The sequence below is a fragment of the Thunnus albacares genome, chromosome 1 (genome assembly GCF_914725855.1).
Source record: "Thunnus albacares chromosome 1, fThuAlb1.1, whole genome shotgun sequence".
In the NCBI taxonomy this organism is placed as follows: Eukaryota; Metazoa; Chordata; class Actinopteri; order Scombriformes; family Scombridae; genus Thunnus; species Thunnus albacares.
The window spans coordinates 36520455-36540560 of NC_058106.1; the positions used below are offsets into that span (position 1 = coordinate 36520455).

The following is a 20106-nucleotide window of genomic DNA, read 5'->3' on the forward strand; positions in this document are numbered from 1 at the left end:
TGATTGGATAGGGCTGGACCATGCAGCTGAATCAAATTATCTCACCTACAAGTTTAAATTATATGGTCATTGTTGTAGCCACCTGATTGGCTTACCAGTGTTTACTTACAGCCTAATGCAAATGACTTGTCAAATATCATTATGAGATATAAAGTATTCATTTTAACATCATATTTTTGCATATAAAATCTAGATACCTATACCTTTAATATTTATACACAGAGCGACTCTGAAATGCAATCTGGAGCCATGAAGAGGCGGCTGTAGATTGTAGATGGTAGAGTCCACTAATCAGAAGATCAGCGGTTCAATCCCTGGTTCCTCCAGTCTGCATGTCAAAATGTCTGAACCCCAAATTGCTCCTGATGGCCGCACCAGTGGTGTGTGAGTCTGTCTGAATGTGCATTAGAACAGATCCTGATGAGCAGGTTGGCTCCTTGCATGGTAGCCTCTGCCATCAGTGTATGAATATGTGTGTGAATGGGTGAATGTTTACATGTATTGTACAGCGCTTTGAGTGGTTGGAAGACTAGAAAGGTGCTATATAAGTGCAGTCCATTTACCATGTAGATAACAGAAGTTAACTTGGGGTGTAGTTGAAAGAGGAATTGGACAGTGGAAGAGAAGATGTTCTTTGTGGAGAGGGTTTGCAACATGTGTCTGTGCAATATGTGCAAGATGCAGCACTATTACAGGCTGTGAAACCATGTGGCTGAACCAAGATAATTTCACACAGCTGAGTCAAATTACCTGTTACCTTAATTAACATATAGGCTACATTTATTTCTCAGGCTTTCTTTACAGTTTTAAATATCATCTTATAATGAATTTTGGCATCATGGTTTTGTTACATAATATTTGTAAGTTACCTGCCTGGTTACATGCCTATACACATAATATACCAAATTACCACTGTTTAACATTTCCAGCCAAGACTGTGAGAAAGCTACAACACGCCATCATTATTTCTACTTTGCTGCTCTGACTGTCATAAAACAGCGATGTCTCACTTTCTCCCAGGAGTAATCCTTCTCCTGCTGAAAGTAGTAAGTAGTGAGTGAGTAAATCTCTTCTGCTTCATAAATAAGTTTTAGTCCTTGGTTAACTCTCAGTGTGATTCTGAAACACTCGATAAATATAGGCCCAGGGTCAAAGCCTTACTTATAAAACCTGTTCTTTTAATCTTTTCTGCATCAAACAGCTCATATATAACACATTTGTAAAGTGCTGACATCAACAAAATCCAGAGATAACTGTTCAGTTTGTAGTCGGTTCAGTCCAGATTCAGACTCCGGTCCAGATGGATAATCAGGATACATCTGATCCTCTCTCAACACACACACCTGGAGGTTCACTCACACTCTTACAGAGATAATCACTTCCAACTGATGAGAGAAGAAGAAACAACAGAGGTCATAAATCAGTGTTTAGTGAGGCTCATCAGCTATCAGTCAGTGATGCAGCACATCCAGCATAAAGACCAGCTGGGACTTCAGTCCTGTTCAGACCAGAAGTGGAACAGCTGTGCGCCGTAGCCAACTTCCTTTCAGCTCTTATGTTGATGTGTTGGAGTGAACACACTGAGCTCCACACTCACAGCCCTGCAGAGACTTTTGGTATCATGTCTGTTTACTCTGCAGTTTTCACTGAAGTACACAGAGGAATGAAACTGCTGAAAGTCATAAACACATCATTACTGCAGAAACAGAGACATTCACTCATCTGTTTACTGATGGATTGACTGTTTATCATGTGAATTGTTACAAAAGTTTAAAAGCTACAGAGTTTCTGTGGGATTTGAAGATCTTTCCTGCTGTTAAATGATCACATGACAATCAGTCAGAGCTCTCAGCTAAACACTTGCTGTGATTCCTGGACTTCAGCAGAGGTTTTGGTTTGTATAAAGACCACATGGTTACTAAACATAATTATGGTTCTGTGAAATCAGAGTCAGTGATTTGCAGGCTGCAGTCGGACTGATCTTAGAGCTCTGACAAAGATGAACTGATCAATTCTTTAGTGTTGAAATTAGAAACACTTTCAGATCAGATTTGATGGTATGACAGTCTGATGATCAGGACTTCTATCACTATACATCTTGTAAGACATCAACTCAAACACATGATCACAATAAGCTTCTGGCTGATCTGTTTGGCCGACTGTTCTCTCACTCTCTCTCTGTCTTTCTGCCCAATCCTGAAGCTTGTCACCACTCTCCTCTCACTGGGGAAAACAGCCTCACTGAGGAAAACAACCACTGGGAAGGTTAGGGGTTCTCCAGAAAATACTGGATATTTGCTTTGATACTGACTGTGCTTAATACAATACTTCTGAAACCAGCATGGAATGACTTCAACTCTCTACTGACCTCAGAGTCTCCAGTCTACAGTGTTGAATTTGCTTAAGATCAGACAGCAACTTCATGTCTGAAACCTGCAGCTTGTTGTTACTTAGATCCAGCTCTGTCAGATGGGAGGGGTTGGACTTCAGAGCTGAGGCAAGAGAAGCACAGCTGATCTCTGATAAACTGCAGCAACTCAATCTGAAAAAGGAATAAATGATGTCACTTTAGAACACAATGTTACTGCTTTAAATCATTCAATGTTTCGTTATCTGCTCAGAGCTGAAGAAGGTTTAGAATGTAGAAGTTTAGAAGGTTGTGTTACACCTTACATGTAGTCAGCCCTATGGGGTGAACAACACTCTACCATTCACCCAAAGCAAAACCCTAAAACCTTTTAAAATACCCAAACCATGAAATTTATTGACAAAAACATACAAAATCACCAAGGCACTAAATATATACTATAAATCAAAAAACAGAAACACTAAATAGAGAGGCAGCAAGACCAGCAGTCCACAGTGCAGGTTAAAAACTGTCAAATACAAACAGTGAAAAAGAGCTCTCATTAATATTAATGACAACATGCTGTTACTTCAATAAAGACACAATAACTTCACTTCTTAATCTCTGTGGCTCCATCTATACAAAATCATGTTGTGCAGCCAAACACAAGTAAAAATGCAAAAAGACTAAAACATGACACATCTATATTTTTAGGCCTACATGTGCAAAACAGTTAAGCAAGAAACTGCCTTGAAGCCAGTAACTACAGACCAATAAGTACACTACCACTACTCTCAAAGGTTGCTGAGAAACTTGTCATTGAACAACTGACAACATTTCTTAATACAAGCAATTTTGGTCTACATTGTATGCAGTTTGGCTTTAGAGCAAATCATTCCACCGAAACTGCTACCTTGCGCTTAATAGAGCAAATTAAATCAAGACTTGACAAAGGAAGAGTAGTTGGTGCTGTATTTTTAGATCTGCGTAAAGCATTGGATATAGTCAATCACAATGTTTTAAAACTCTCTAAATTTACCTTCTCATCTAGAGCACTGGCATGGATGTCTTCATATTTATCTAATAGGATACAATGTGTTAAAGTTGGTGACACACTGTCCAGTAACATGAAGTGCACAATGGATGCTCCACAAGGGTCAGTGTAAGGTCCCCTGTTATTTAGCCTATATATTAATGATCTCCCTCACCAGTGTCATGATGTAGAACTACAAATGTATGCAGATGACACCGTTGTGTACACACATGCAAAAACAGCTGAGTTAGCTGCTGCTAAGCTAACAATTGCATTGGAAAGGATCACACATTGGCTTGATCAATCATGTCTGAGTCTAAATGTAAACAAGACCAAAGGTATGTTTTTCTCTAAAACCATGGTACAACCTCCTAATGCTGATGTTTTCATCAAAGGTGAAAAAATTGACAATTACTGATTTTAAATATCTTGGTCTGACACTGGATCCAAATTTGAACATTAAGAAACATGTTAACATGTTAAAACAGTTAAAACCATAAAGTACAGCGTAGCAAATTCTTGACATGACTGTCTCGCTTTGGACACAGCCAAGATATTTATGCATGCTGTGATTCTTTCCCATATGTCTTATGCATCACATGTTGGGGGCAGGCTGGAGAAACATCCATAAAACCTCTTGGGTCCTTATACAAACAAACTCTAAAAACTCTAGACAAAAAGCCAATACATAATCATCACTGTAGGGTACTGGAGAAATACAATTTACTGAGCTTTGACAATTTTAGATTACTCTCAAATTTGTGTCTAGTTTATAAAATTTTAAATGGTTTGGCCCCTCCTCCACTATGTGACTTTGTGTACACTCACTCAGTAAGTTCTATTAGATCTGCCAGAATATCTTCTATACAGGATTGTACCATACCATTTTGTCGCGCTGCATTTGGGCAGTCAGCTTTCTCTGTGAAAGCCACAACTCAGTGGAATGCCCTACCTGATGATATAAAGAACTGTAGTTCAATCAATACATTCAAGGCCAAATTAAAAAAATCTACTGAAGACCAATCAGCTGACCACTGAGTCTAGTTTATATTATTAATTTCTAATTGACATTGTGGGTGTATGTGATGTGTTGTTGTGTGTAGCTTTGTATTTTGTATGGTGTGTTCTGTGTGGTGTTGTTTTTTTTTTTGTTTTGCTTTGTACTGTTTGTTGTTGTGTTGTTGTATGTTTTGATTGTGGGGGACTTCAGATGCAAATTAGCTCTGAGATAGCTCCAGTGCAGTGCATCTTTAATGTTTAAAACTGCACACTGTCCCATTCAATAAATCAAATCAAATTTTAAAAAAAGAATAACACAAGACCTGCATCACTTGCAAGGGCTTCATCATTCTGCACATTAAAAAACATAAATGCTATCCCTTAATGCAACACATGAACTGACAGTACCTGCCGTTTTAACTATATAACTTTGTGCACAGACAGCAGAAACTGAAGGTGTGCTCATTAGCTGATCTGCGCTGTTTGTATTTGTGTTGACAAAGCATTATTCTGATACCTTCAGACAGCTGCTGGCTGGCATTAACTCCCCAGCAGGTAGAGACAGACTGAATACAGTACAATCTGCACTCTGTTCAGTCAACTTCCACGATTTCACATCTTGTAGTCAGAGATAATATCAAGTCAAGTCAAGTCAATTTGATTTATATAGTGCCAAATCACAACTCAGGGCACTTTTTACATAGAGCAGGTCTAGACCATACTCTTTAATTTCCAGAGACCCAACATTCCCCCATTAGTCATCACGTGACGACAGCAGCAAGGAAAAACTCCCCTTTAATAGGAAGAAATATCTCATTAACAAACAAACCGAGAGCTCAGATCAGTGTGTGGAGCCCTTTTTCATTCTGTTCCTCTCATAGATGTGATCTCTTGATCTCCCACAAAACAGCCAGAGTCAGCTGACTGTCACAGCAGTCCCGTAAACTGCGGCAGATCCACAGACTAGAACTATTCACATCACGGTTTACAGGACTGTCATGACTCAAGGCAGCTAATATAGCAGCTAGCATCTACGTTACTTTTAAACTTCAAATATGATTTTTGTGCAAGTTGTAATAGCTCAATTTCCACAAAGTAGACATTTTACATTGCTCTAACTGAACTATTTACAACAAGTAACCAATGCATACAACAAACAGTGAACATGTACATGTTTACTGAATAAAGGCACAAATGCAAAGATTGATCTCTGGATTTCAAGAATCAACTATTGGTCAATCAAATAAAAATAGTGAGTAATTGGAAAATCTATTTTCTTGTTTAGGCCTAAAATTTGGAAGATGGAATCATCAAACACCTGAATCCAACAGGATGTGGGTTAAAACTGTCAGATATAAAAGACAAAAAACAGAGGTTCACAGTGAATTATCCAGTGTAGGATTTTTCTTGTTATATGATGGTTTCAAACATGTGGCTCAACATTACTCTGACACAGTCAATGGACTAAACCACTGAACAAGAAAAGAAAGACTTTCCCATTAACATACTCATTGTGGATCCGCATAGTATCAGCTTTATGTCTGTAGTTTAGTGTCACCACAACTGTACCATCATATTAGTTAGGGCCGCCCAGACTTGCCTTGGATCAGCCCTTAGTTATGCTGCTATAGACCTAGACTGCCAGGGGACTTCCCATGATGCACTGAGCTCCTCTCTCCTCTTCCTCCTCTCCCATCTGTATGCATTCATGTACCATAAATGCATGTTACTAACTTGGCTTCTTCCTCAGAGTTTTTTGTGCTTTCTCATCTCACAGGAAACCCTGGGATGCAGGCCGAGCCTTTGCGGTCCTTTGTGGTCCTATTGGTGTCCTTCCCCGGCTATTGCTGCTGTTATTGTTATTGTTATGATTGTTGTTATTCTGCCCCCCCCCCCCCACCCCTTTTTCTTTCTCTCTCAACCCAACCGGTCAAAGCAGATGGCCACCCACCAAGAGCCTGGTTCTGCTTGAGGTTTCTATTTGGTGCTATGTAAATAAAAATTGAGTGATTGATTGATTAATCTCAGCACAGAAGTAAAAATGGTGTCTGACCTCAGAGTCTCCAGTCTACAGTGTGGACTCTCCAGAAAATCACACAGCAGCTTCACTCCTGAATCTTGCAGGTTGTTTCCAGTCAAATCCAGCTCTCTCAGATGGGAGGGGTTGGACTTCAGAGCTGAGACCAGAGAAGCACAGCTGATCTCTGACAAACTGCAGCGACTCAATCTGAATAAATAAATAATAAATAATGTAGATTAAAATCCATTTATAATCCAATCAGATGTGTTCAGGTTTTAAATGTGTAGTTCAACATTACTATGTCCTAATCAATGAGCTTTTCTCTAAAATGAACAGAGTGACTCTGTCATTATGTTGTTGTGGATCATCATAATGTCAGCCCTCTACAGAGAGCATCCAAACGTCACCACAACATTCAGACAACTGTTCATGTCAGCAGTGATTCATAAAAATACTTTGACCACCTGCACTAATCTCTCTGTGTCCCTCTGTGTGTGTGTGTGTGTGTGTGTGTGTTTATGTGTGTATGTGTTCTGAAGGATCAATATCAATTATCAGACATTATTCATTAAAACCAATTAAAGAATATGGTAAAGAAATATTTCTCCCTCAGCAAGTAAACTTGATCAATTCAAAATGCATATTAGTTGAGAGGATCTTTTGTACACAGATGTGACTCTTTACCAAAAATGATCAACATTAGTTGATTTTATGAACTGACAGTGGACATTTTCTATGGTTTCTTTAAGAATCAGTCATCTTTTATAACTATAGACCAAATTTTGTACAGTAAAAATATGAATATATGGGGAAAAAATTAACTTCATGGATGTAAGTTATGGATGTATATAACTTAGGTTCAGCTGTCAAACATTAAGATCAACAATAGTAACAGACAATCAATGAACTGACCTCAGAGTCTCCAATCTACAGTGTGGACTCTCCAGTCCAGCTGACAGGTGCTTCACTCCTGAATCCTGCAGCTTGTTTCCTCTCAGATCCAGCTCTGTCAGATGGGAGTGGTTGGACTTCAAAGCTGAGACCAGAGAGGCACAGCTGATCTCTGACAAACTGCAGAACCTCAGTCTGAATAAAGAATAAATGATGTCAGTTCAGAAGACAAAGTTCATAAATGCTATCCCATAAGGCAACAAATGGACTGTCAATACCTGCTGTTTCAACTTTATCACTTTGAGCACAGACGGCATAAACTGAAGGTCTGGTCATTGGTTAATCTGCCCTGTTTGTATTGGTGTTTACAATACATCATTCTTACACCTGCAGACAGCCTCAGGCTGGCGTTAGCTCCCTGGCAGGTAGAGAGAGACTGAATACAGTGCAATCTGCACAGTCAGATAAGATCAGTGTGAGGAGGTCCTCTTGTAGATGTCATCTTTAGGTCCCCTACAACAGTGGTTCTCAAACTTTTTCACATCAAGAACCTCTAAACTGATACAAATTAGTCCACAGACCCCAATTTGATAAGATTTTTGCTTTTAGATGTTTTATTACAGGAAGGAATGAAACCCATGACCAAAATAGTCATACATTCTGTCATTGTGTTTCTTATGGATGGCATTATAGTGAAAATAAATTATTCCCCTTTTTGCTGGGGAGCCCCTGGAACCCCCTCAGGGATACCCTGGGGGTCCCTGGATCCCACTTTGAGAACCACTGCCCTACAAGACAGCCAAAGTCAGCTGACCATCCTGAGTCACAACAGTCCCGTAAATTGCAGCAGGTCCAAAGACCAAAACTATTTATGTCACGGTTTACAGGACTGTTGTGACCCAATGCAGCTAACATAGCAGATTATAATAACACATTATAATAACTCGATTTCCACAAAGTAGACATTTTACACATTATGCTGCTCTAACCAAACCATTTACAACAAGTAATCATTGCTGACACACAACACAGTTCACGTGTACATGTTTACTGAGTAAAGGCACAAATATAAAGACTGATCCTTGGATTTCAAGAATCAATTATTAATCATTCAAATAAAAATCATGTGTAATTGGAAAATCTGTTTTTTGTCCAGTCTTAAAGTTTAGAAGATGGAAACTCCAAACACCTAAACTCAACAGGATGCAGGTTAAAATCTGTCAAATATAAAAGACAAAAAACAGAGTTCAAGAGGTTCAGAGTGAATTATCCATTGTAGGATTTCTTGTTATATCAATGCTTTAAATATGCACTTACTCTGACACAGTCAATAGACCACACCACTGAAGAATAGGCTAAGTCTATAGAATAGACTTTACCAGTGTGGATCAGCATAATATCAGCTTTATGTCTACAGTTTAGTGTCACCACAATTTTCACACCATATTAATCTCACAGAAGAAGTAAAAAGTGGTGTCTGACCTCAGAGTCTTCAATCTACAGTGGGGACTCTTCAGAAAATCACACAGCAGTTTCACTCCTGAATCCTGCAGCTTGTTTCCTCTCAAATCCAGCACTCTCAGATGGGAGGGATTGGACTTCAGAGCTGAGGCCAGAGACTCACAGCTGATCTCTGTCAAACGGCAGTCGCCCAATCTGAATAAATAATAAATGGTGTTACTATGTCCTAATCAATGAGCTTTTCTCTAAAATGAGTAGAGTGACTTTGTCATTGTATTATTGTGGATCATTGTAATGTCAGCCTTCTACAGACATCATCCAAATGTCACCACAACATTCATGACACCTATTCATGTCAACAAATACTTTAAACGCGTGCATTGATCTCTCTAAAACAGATATTAGTTGAGAGCATCTTTTGTATACAGATGTGACTCTTTAACAAAAATGATAAACATTAGTTGATTTTAAGAACTAACAGTGGACATTTTCTACAGTTAATTTAAGAATCAGTCATCTTCTATAACTACAGACCAAATTTTGTACAATTAAAAATGAAAATACGGAAAACAACTTCATGAATACAAGTTATGGATGTGCATAAATTAGGTTAAGTTGTTAACACATAAAGCACAACAACAATAGTAACAGAATCAGTGAACTGACATCAGAATCTCCAGTCTACAGTGTGGACTCTCCAGGAAATCACACAGAAGCTTCACTCCTGAATCCAGCAGCTTGTTTTCACTCAGTTCCAGCTCTCTCAGATGGGAGGGGTTGGACTTCAGAGCTGAGGCCAGAGAAGCACAGCTGATCTCTGACAAAATGCTACCATTCAATCTGAATAAAGAATAAATTATGTAGATTAAAATCCATTTATAATCCAATCAGATGCATTCAGGTTTTAAATGTGTAGTTCAATATTACTATATCCTAATCAATGAGCCTTTCTCTAAAATGAGTCATTTTATTCCATTATTAACTTTATCATTGTGTTATTGTGGATCATCATGTCAGTCTTCTACAGACATCATCCAAATGTTACCATAAAATTCAGACACCTATTCATGTCAACACTGATTCATAAAAAACACTTTAAAACACCTGCATTGTTCTCTCTGTGTCCCTCTGTGTGTATGTGTTCTGAGGGATCAATATCAATGATCAGACATTATTCATTAAAACCCATTAAAGAATATAATAAAGAAATATCTCTCCTTCAGCAAGTAAACTTGATCAATTCTAAACAGATATTTGTCGAGAGGATCTTTTGTATACAGGTGTGAAGCTTTACCAAAAATTATGAACATTAATTTACTTTAACAACTAAGAGTGGACATTTTCTATTGTTTCTTTAAGAATCAGTCATCTTTTATGACAACAGACTAAATTTTGCACAGTAAAAAAATTAACATGGAAAAAAGAGAATTAACTTAATGGATGTAAATGTATGTATAGTACATAAATTAGGTTCAGTTGGTAAACATTAAGATCAACAATAGTAACAGCAGTGAGTGAACTGACCTCAGAGTCTCCAATCTACAGTGTGGACTCTCCAGCCCAGCTGACAGGAGCTTTACTCCTGAATCCTGCTGCGCGTAGAGACTGAGGTCAATCTCTCTCAGATGGGAGGGGTTGGACTTCAGAGCTGAGGCCACAACTTGACAGTGAGTCTCAAAGAGTTTACAGCGAGAAAGTCTGTCATGACACATATATTACAACATATGTTATCATGAAAGAGGACACTTTATATTTACTTCATGCATTTGATGATGAAACAGTTTGACATTCCCTATTTTGATTAACATTTGCTCTTCACATCAGTGGTTCAGCTAATTTTGTTTTTACATTCAAAAATAATTTTCATCAGATTTGCTGATCCCCTGTGCTCACTATGAAATGGCTCTGAAACCATTAAGAAAAAAAATATGATGAAAGCAATTCTCCATTAGTTCAGAAAGTGCCTTTGGAAAATGATACAAATCATGTTTTAAACTCTTAATCATAATGGTAAAAACAGTTTGTCTGATTATATATTATTTGTAGAACCTCCTCATGTAATAATAACTTTACTGCATTCACTGATAACTAATATGATTTTCAAGTTTTTGAATAGTCATTAAATTATAAAAATCAAATAGTTTATGTCACTATTGCCGTGTCTTAAAAAAATATATTTTCCCCTGTTTTAACTACTAGGTGCCAATAGAACATGTGTGGCACGTTCAGTTTGGCTCTTTTCCATACAAGGGCAGTACCTACAGCATTTACTACAGCGCTGTGAGACAGGCTAGTGTACAAACAGGAGAAACATGCAACTACATGTACACGACTACTACAGCCATCAAAAAGTTCTGTGTGGAATTCCTTCAAAAAAATAAACAAAAATGAGGTAAAGCACAAACTCTGCTAGGTAAAGCTAGCATATTACAAGTCTGAAACTACTATGCATAGTCGTTTGAGAGTGTTGAGAGTTGTGAAAATCGTGACTGAGTTTCTCTCTCTGTCTCTCTCTCTCTCTCTCTCTCCCTGTGCATGTGTGGTATAATTTTAAAGACTTGTGATGTGCTGAAGGAAACAAAATGCAAAGCAAAACGATGATTATTGATATGATAAGTTTTAAGCAGAAGTATGTGGAATTGTTATTATTATGAAGCATTATACCAGTCATATTATATGTACACCTCACAAATTCTTGTGATTAATGTAAGGACACATAATATGATAAAGATAATCACACTCAGTGCACTGGATTAAATTGTAAGTGTGTTTGTATTAAATTTCATTATTTTTTTAAAATACCTTCAAGAGAGAATTAAGAAATAAGGATGAAAAATGGCAAGAATTACCTTTAAAAAAAATAAATCCAGAAGAAAGAATATGGAAATGATAGCTGATGTAAAGAGTTTCTAATTGTGTAATTGGCCAGTATGAAGAGGTTGGACAAGAGGTGTGAGCTGATTTGAGACATCTGCAGAAACTTCTTCAAACTGAGGTCCAGAGATTTATTACGACACATGCATGTGAGGAACCTTTGAAGAACGGTCGAATAGTTCCTAGTGAATATAGAATAGTATTTTCTCTTGAAATGCCTATCCCTACTGATAACTGAAAAATACTGATACATGTATCACAACCACCACAACCTCTAAAGTCCCTTATTTGTTTTACCAGGTTTGAACAATGCCTCCATCACCCAAAGGAAGATGAATAGAAGAAAAAACTGTAAAATCCATTAATAATTACTAAAAATAAATAGAATAACTGCATTCATTAACAGCTAAACACAACCAACTGAAAAATCAACATTATTTGCACTAACAACATTTGAAACAGCTCAACAACATCTGTGACTAAATATAATTGATGTATTATTTTGGCTATAAACAAGTAGAGTATTATTTTAACAATAATAAGAATTTTATATTATATATATTTGAAGAATTAAACTACTAATCTACACTGATTTATAATGTTAAGCACATCTGAATTTACCGAGCCTTTCTGCAGTTCCTCACAGCTGGGATCAGTCTCTTGCGTCCCTCCAGTGATGTGTTGTACTTCTTCAGGTCCAACTCATCCAGAACCTCCTCTGACATCTGCAGCATGTAGGCCAGAGCTGAGCAGTGGATCTCAGAGAGTCTCTTCTCTGATCTGTTCTCTGACTTCAGGAACTCTTGGATCTCCTGATGTACTGAGCAGTCGTTCATCTCCATCAGACAGTGGAAGATGTTGATGCTTCTGTCAGGAGAGGTATCAAGAGTGTTCATCTTCTTCAGGTTGTTGGTGACTCTCTGGATGATTTCTGGACTTTTCTCTGTCTGACCCAGCAGGTCTCCTAAGAGACTCTGGTTGGACTCCAGAGAGAGGCCATGAAGGAAGCGAACAAACAGGTCCAGGTGGCCATTTTCATCTCTGAGAGATTTCTCCATGGCTCTCCTCAGGAAGTCATCCAATGATGGGTAATTATGATTACTGTCAGATGGGTCATGCCTGTCATTGTTTCTGAAATAAGCAGAAATTTTCTCAAGGAAAGACTTTGGTTTTGACTGCCTGAGTTTGTACTCCTCTACCAGGAATTCCTCCAGTACCTCTGCCTTCCTGTTGGTGTAACAGTGGTACATGTAGACTGCAGCCAGAAACTCCTGAACGCTCAGGTGAACAAAGCAGTAGACTGTTTTCTGGAAGATCACACTCTCTTTTTTGAAGATCTCTGTACAAACTCCCGAGCACACTGAGGCCTCTGTGACATCAAGACCACACTGCTCCAGGTCTTCTTTATAGAACATGATGTTTCCTTTCTTCAGATGTTCAAACGCAAGCCTCCCCAGCTTCAGAAGAACATCCCTGTCAGCCTCTGTCAGCTCCTGTGGACTCGTCTCATGTTCCTCATCATAGTTTTGCTTCTTCCTCTTTGTCCAGCAAAGAAGCAGCAGGAAGTGTGAGTACATGTCAGTCAGGGTCTTGGGCAGCTCTCCTCTCTGGTCTGTAGTCAACATGCACTTCAGAACTCTAGCAGTAATCCAGCAGAAGATTGGGATCATACACATGATGTGGAGAATCCTGGATGTCTTGATGTGTGAGATGATTCTGTTGGACAGCTTTTCATCACTGAATTTCCTCCTGAAGTACTCCTCCTTCTGGGCATCAGTGAAGCCTCGTACTTCTGTTACCCTGTCAACATATGTGAGAGGGATCTGACTGGCTGCTGCAGGTCGGGAAGTTATCCAGACAAGAGCCAAGGGAAGCAGATTACCCTCAATGAGGTTTGTCAACAGCACGCTGACTGATGACTTCTGTGTGACATCAGACACAACCTTCCTGTTCTTGAAATCCAATGAAAGTCTGCTTTCATCCAGGCCATCAAAGATGAACAAAACATTACAGTCAGCGAGTTTCTCTGCTGTGACATTCTGTAATATTGGATGGAAATCATGGATCAGCATGAGAAGACTGTACTGCTCATCTTTGATCAAGTTCAGCTCCCTGAATGAAAGCAGAATCACCAGATCGACATCTTGGTTTTCCAAGCCCTCTGCCCAGTCCAGAGTGAACTTTTGCACTGAGACGGTTTTTCCAACGCCAGCGACACCATTTGTCAGAACGACTCTGATAATGTGTCTATGTTGGTCAGGTAAAGCTTTAAAGATATCGTGGCACTTGATTGGAGTGTCATGGAGGGTCTCCATCTTGGAAGTTGTCTCAAGCTGCCTCACCTCATGTTGGGTATTAACCTCTTCACTCTTTCCCTCTGTGATGTAGAGCTCAGTGTAGATCCTGTTGAGGAGAGTTCTACTTCCTGCTTTATCATTTCCTTCAGTCACATGTTGATATGTCCTTCTCAGTCTGAACTTATATATATCTGAAACCTTGTGCAGACCACTATCTTCTGAAAGAGAAGAAAAATATAAATGTGAACATTTATCAGTGTGTTTACATGTTCTTATGTACCCAGGTTATTCAGAGAAATTACGTGGGTAATTGGGGAACGTGTTAATACACACAGTTGTAACCTGGTTACTGTAAATATGTGTGTACAAGCAACAAATCAGTCATCATATTTCTCCTCTACATTGATCTTTCTTATGTATAGCATACCTTTCCTTTTTATCAGTATTAGTGATAGAAGACGTGTGTTAGACCTGACTTTTTGCTCTGTTTTGCTCTGTGTCTGAGTCAGAGCTTTTTCTCACAATGTGCATATGTCTGAATTCAACAAACAGTAAAATGTTAAGAGGTGGAAACTGACTTGATTTCTAGAGGGAACTTTGTGTTAGTTTAAATTTTAGTTAGACTTTAAAACAAGGATAAATCACTCTGTGCAATGGTCTCCCCTGTTATTCAGTTGCTCCACTTTCCCTATCTGATTTGTTGAGTGCATGGCAGAGACACTAGCAATCTCTAGGAGAAATCTACTCGGGGAAATAATAAAAATAATAAAATAACACATTTAATTTGTACCACACTTTTCATTCAGTAAAACTCAAAGCTTCTCTACAACCCTGATTACAGTAACCAATAATGGTTACTTTGTGGTGACCACCCGTCAGAATTAAATCATTGCCCACCTGACAAGAGTTCATTCATGTTTTCCACAGTTGCATCCACAATCTTTCAATGAGCCAATGACGACCCCCCCAGATTACCCACGCAGTGTGAAACCAGCCTCCAGGATGTATTGTATGTCTCAGAGCCACCAGTGTCTATTGGTCAGTGGGGGAGATATTACCAGATTTACGGTTTGCATTGTTATGTCTGTCGTCATATGATCATTTAGTCTGACTTCATATGTATCTGTCCCATTTCTTTTGAACCCCTGCAATTTAGGCACTATGTGTTCATATTTCTATGTTGATGTAAACCTATAAAGCTGAGACTTTAATGTAGTATCAATTATTTTATTTTAAATTGAATGTGCTGAAGCACAGAACCTGAAGAAAAAAAGATGAGTTTGGACTGTATCTAAAATTATGAAAAATATAAAGATACAGTTTCTCCTCACAGATCTGCTGTCTGGATGTGATTTCATGTTTGTCTCTCACTGTGACTGACCTTCTGCTCCTGAGCCGACATTTGGCAACTTCCTCACCAGATCATTCCTGCTGATCTTCTTTAAAATGCTCTTGATCACTTCAACCGCTCCAGCAAATTCATATTTCTGCACCATCAGGTCCACCGTGTCCCGCCTCTCTGCCTTTGACAGTGGGTTCTCTTTGATGGGTTCGATGTCACCCACCTTTTCGTACTTCAGGAACCACTTGAAGTTCTCAAATTCATTGTCTCTTAAATCATCCAGAATGTTGAGGAGGTCCATGATCTTTGTCATCTTGGCTCTCTGGTAAAATCACAGAACATTGATAAGAGAACAGTTTTGTTTCTCTAGGGCTTTTCACACTGCACTTAGCCCAGGGTTAAAAGCATTCTTAGAACCTTCTTAGCCCCAGGTTAAGGGAGCTTTTAGCCCCTGGCTAAGAAAGCTTTCACACTGGCACAATTCTGGCATATTGCTAACCCCATGGGCTAACCCCGCCTTTAGCCTAGGGCTTGCTGGCCCTGCACCAGGGCCTGGTTAGCTCTGAGTTTGCAGGGTTATCCCCTGAAAATTGACTAAACATGGAGCTAAAAGGTGCCAGTATGAAACAAGGCTACAGTAAAATAGAGTAGTCATGCGTCATTTCAGGGCTTTTTAGCCCTGGGCTAAAAATATGTAGTGTGAAAAGTCCTTGTCTGTCTGCCAGTAGAAACTTATTCTGTGTTCCTACTGGATCTGACTGATTTGACAAAAAGCCCGGTTTGGCTCAGAGAAACTCAAGAGAATCTTCAATAAAAATGTCTCATCACAAGTCTACTCAGTATCTGTTCTGGAGCTTTCTATCAGATCGAGTTTTCTCAGTTGTCATGGAAATGTACATTTTAAAATTTACATTTTTCTGGCTTAAATGTTGACAATAAAAGTTCAATCTTAAACAGCAGTCAACAAAGCAATCTCACCACAAGGTCCAGTTAGTCTTATGCTTTCACAACTAACCCATTTGTTGTGGTTCTGTGAACTCTGGTGTGTTCACGTGTTTTGGTTGATTCGTTAACGCTGGTGTTAAAGCTGTCCACCAAGAGTACCTAAAAATGAAGGTCGTCTCTCAAAGTGCACTCTTGTGTGTTTTTTTGTTCTGTGAAAGTAAAAAGGACAAACCATTGGATTTTAATAGTAGGCTACATATGTAATTAAGTCATTAATTAAAAATTGAACCACTGTTAAATCTGCTGAATGTAAAACTGTCAAGGAAGTGATCTTATACATGATCTGTAAGCCTAGCAGTTCTCCAATAAAAATGAGTGAAACTATAGTGAAACACAGTGACTATCCTCCTGTAATATCATGCTTTTTCATTGTATTTCATCCTTCCTGTCTGTCTCTAGTTATGATAAATGACATTCTAGTCCTAACTAATGATGTTGATAGTATGTCTCTGAGCTCTTTGTGACAACAGAGAAGATCAATAAACTCAACAGGTTCAGTCCGTGATTTTGATGATTGTATTAAGAGTTTTCAACACCTTTTGGAGCATTTTCTGTTATGCAAATAAGAAACAGTTTAGACGTTTGTGTGAGAATTGGGCCTTTAGTTTCTAACTGCTAATGCTGAACCCACCTTAAGGCCTTCATCATTTCAGGTGATATCGTACTATTACGGCATTTTCCTGAACATGTGTTTAAATACCAAAAAACAAAAAAAACAACAACAAAAAATAACATAGACACTATGACCGTGGGGTCTGTGCTTCTTTTTGTATCTACAGATAAAAACATACGTGAGAGCAAAGAGATTTAAACTTCTAAATGTGTAAACTCTGAATGAATATGATGAACATCCTGAACATTTATCTCCTGTAAATTCAATTTGTTTGTAGTGTCTAATGTATGCATGTAGTTTGACCGTATTGTCTACAGACATTTTATGAGCTGCAGTGCTTTGTTAAACACATCAGGTGCCACTTTACATTTAGATGGCTAAACTTGCTGCATAAGATCTTAAGACACTCACTCATAAAATTATGGCGGCACGTGTAGACGCAGCGGCCCCTCGCTGTCCCGACTGTGCGGTATTTTGTTCTGTTAGTAAGTGTTTGTCCGGAAGTTTTTCGTATTCGTCTCATCTGTCTACGCTGGAATACAAGTACAGTCGACAGACTCTGTTAGACATCTGCAGGAACCAGCTTTACAACACTTTGGATACTGCACAAACAGAGTCGATAGAGGAGCTCGGATTACTCCGCCGACCTGCAACCACACCGGACTCGACTGCTGCTCCCCCCTCGGAAAGGAGGCGCCGCAAGCGGTGCACGAGGAAGCAGAAGAGGGGCAAGTGTGGAGGTATCTGGGCTAGGCTAGTGGCTAGACCAACTCGCCCAGCCATACCATGCATCCTGCTGGCAAATGTACGATCCCTGGACAATAAAATGGATCACATAAGACTGCTGAGGTCAGCGAATCATAACGTGAGTAATTGCTGTGTGCTTCTCTTCACTGAAACATGGCTAAATGACAACATCCCCAACTCTGCTGTACAACTGGAGCAGCTAACATGCTATCGAGCGGACAGAGCCCTCGTAAACGGAGGAAAGACTCGTGGCGGGGGAGTCTGTGTTTACATCTGTGATGCGTGGTGCCGTGACACTGTGGTGGTATGCAAACACTGTTCACCACTGGCAGAGTTTATGATCATAAAGTGCCATCCTTTCTATCTGCCGAGGGAATTTACAGTGATTTTGCTAGTCGCTGTTTACATCCCTCCCACCCCCAACAGCAGTGACAGGAATGCAGCAAGCACTTTGTGAACTGTATCAGGTCATCAGTGAACAACAGACAGCACACCCAGATGGATTCACCATCCTCGCTGGAGATTTTAATCATGCTGATCTTAAGACCATCCTCCCAAAACTTCACCAGCATGTTGATTTCCCAACAAGAGGAGACAACATTTTGGACCTGGTCTACACTACCCACAAAGGGGCATACAAGGCCTCACCCCTGCCCCACATCGGACTCTCTGATCACATCACTGTTATGCTAATACCAGCATACAGGCCGAGAGTGAAAGTCACCAAACCGGTTCAGAAGCAGGTACGAGTGTGGCCAGAGGGGGCCTCCTCTGCTCTCCAAGACTGCTTTGACACAACAGACTGGGAAATGTTTAAGCAAGCAGCCACACACAACTACCTTACAGACATTGAGGAGTACACAGACACTGTTACTTCTTATATCAGCAAGTGCATTGATGATGTGACCCACACAAAAACCATCATCACTCGATCTAACCAGAAGCCATGGCTGACAGGGGATGTCCATCGGCTGCTGAGGGCCAGAGACAACGCCTACAGAGCTGGGGATGAAACTGGCCTGAGAACAGCGAGAGCCAACCTGTCCCACGGCATCAGGAAAGCAAAACAGGAATACACAAACAAGATAACCAGCCAATTTAAAGACAGCAGAGAAACATGTAGCCTGTGGCAGGGCATTCAGACCATCACAGACTATAACCCCACGCTACAGCTCTGCGACCACAACATCTCTCTGCTCAACAACCTCAACAGCTTCTTTGCACGTTTTGAAGCATAAACCAACATGACCAACACATGAAGAGGACACTCTTCGCCATCAACACCCGCAAGTCAACAGGTCCAGACAACATCTCTGGTTGTGTTCTGAAGGACTGCGCAAAGGAGCTTAAAGATGTCTTCACAGATATATTTAATACCTCTCAGGCTACCGTTCCATCATGTTCACCATCATCATACCTGTGCCAAAGAAACCCGCTCCATCCAGCTTCAATGACTGTTGCCCTGTGGCACTGACCCCCATCATCATGAAGTGCTTTGAACGGCTAGTCATGTCACATATAAAATCCATCCTCTCCCCCACCCTGGACCCCTTCCAGTTTGCATACCGGGCCAAACGGTCCACAGAGGATGCAATCTGCTCTGCTCTCCACCCAGCCCTCACCCACCTGGACACAAAAGACTCATATGTGAGAATGCTGTTCGTAGACTTAGGTTCAGCATTCAACACCATAATCCCACAACAGCTAATCAGTAAACTGGACCAGCTGGGGCTCAACACCTCCCTCTGCAACTGGTTGCTGGACTTCCTTAATGAAAGGCCACAAGCAGTATGAGTCAGCAACAACACCTCGAGCAGCATCACACTCAGCACAGGGGCCCCCCAAGGCTGTGTGCTCAGTCCCCTGCTCTTCACCCTGCTGACTCATGACTGCACACCAACCTACAGCTCAAATCACATGGTGAAGTTCGCGGACGACAACCCTAGTGGGTCTCATCACCAAGGATAATGAGACCCACCACAGGAAGGAGGTCAACCTTCTGACCACGTGGTGCAATGACAACAACCTCCTGCTGAACGTCAGCAAGACCAAGGAGATAGTTGTTGACTTCCGGAGAGGCACATCCTCCACTGACCATCAATGGTGCTGCCGTGGAGAGAGTGAGCAGCACCAAATTCCTGAGGGTGCACATCAGTGAGGACCTATCCTGGACCACCAACACTGCATCACTGGCAAAGACAGCACAGCGGTGCCTCTACTTCCTCCGCAAACTTAAGTGAGCGAGAGCTCCCCCACCCATCATGTGCACTTTCTACCGGGGCACCATTGAGAGCATCCTGTACAGCTGTATCGCTGTGTGGGGTGGGAGCTGCACCAACCAGAACTGGAAAAACCCTGCAGCGCATTGTGAACACAGCTGGTTGGATCCACATGCAGAACCAGGGCTAACGTTAGCTGGGAGGCTAGCAGAGGCCAGCTGGCTGTGCTTCCCTTCGGTCATGCTGCAGCTAGCCTCT

At 40.3% G+C, this 20106-nt stretch overlaps 1 protein-coding gene across 1 annotated transcript; it reads right to left on the reverse strand.

Moving 5' to 3' along the window:
- Nucleotides 1-489: 489 nt before the first annotated feature.
- Nucleotides 490-16830, reverse strand: LOC122986986 (NACHT, LRR and PYD domains-containing protein 12-like). The gene is made up of 10 exons (XM_044358559.1): nucleotides 16243-16830; nucleotides 15304-15586; nucleotides 12247-14140; nucleotides 10276-10449; nucleotides 9418-9591; nucleotides 8773-8946; nucleotides 7312-7485; nucleotides 6433-6606; nucleotides 2369-2542; nucleotides 490-2241 (listed from the first exon to the last, which is right to left on the reverse strand). The coding sequence occupies exons 2-10, from the start codon at nucleotides 15575-15577 to the stop codon at nucleotides 2109-2111; spliced, it is 3345 nt and encodes a 1114-aa protein (XP_044214494.1). The 5' UTR covers nucleotides 15578-15586; nucleotides 16243-16830; the 3' UTR covers nucleotides 490-2108.
- Between the last annotated feature and the right edge of the window lie 3276 nt (nucleotides 16831-20106).

Coding starts and splice junctions, on each gene's coding strand:
- LOC122986986 (XM_044358559.1), bottom strand. CDS start 15,577: ATGACAAAGATCATGGACCTCCTCAACATTCTGGATGATTTAAGAGAC. Junction 7,486..8,772: donor TGTAGATTGAAGACTCTGAG/GTCAGACACCAC, acceptor TTCTTTATTCAG/ACTGAGGTTCTGCAGTTTGT. Junction 2,543..6,432: donor TGTAGACTGGAGACTCTGAG/GTCAGACACCAT, acceptor TTCCTTTTTCAG/ATTGAGTTGCTGCAGTTTAT.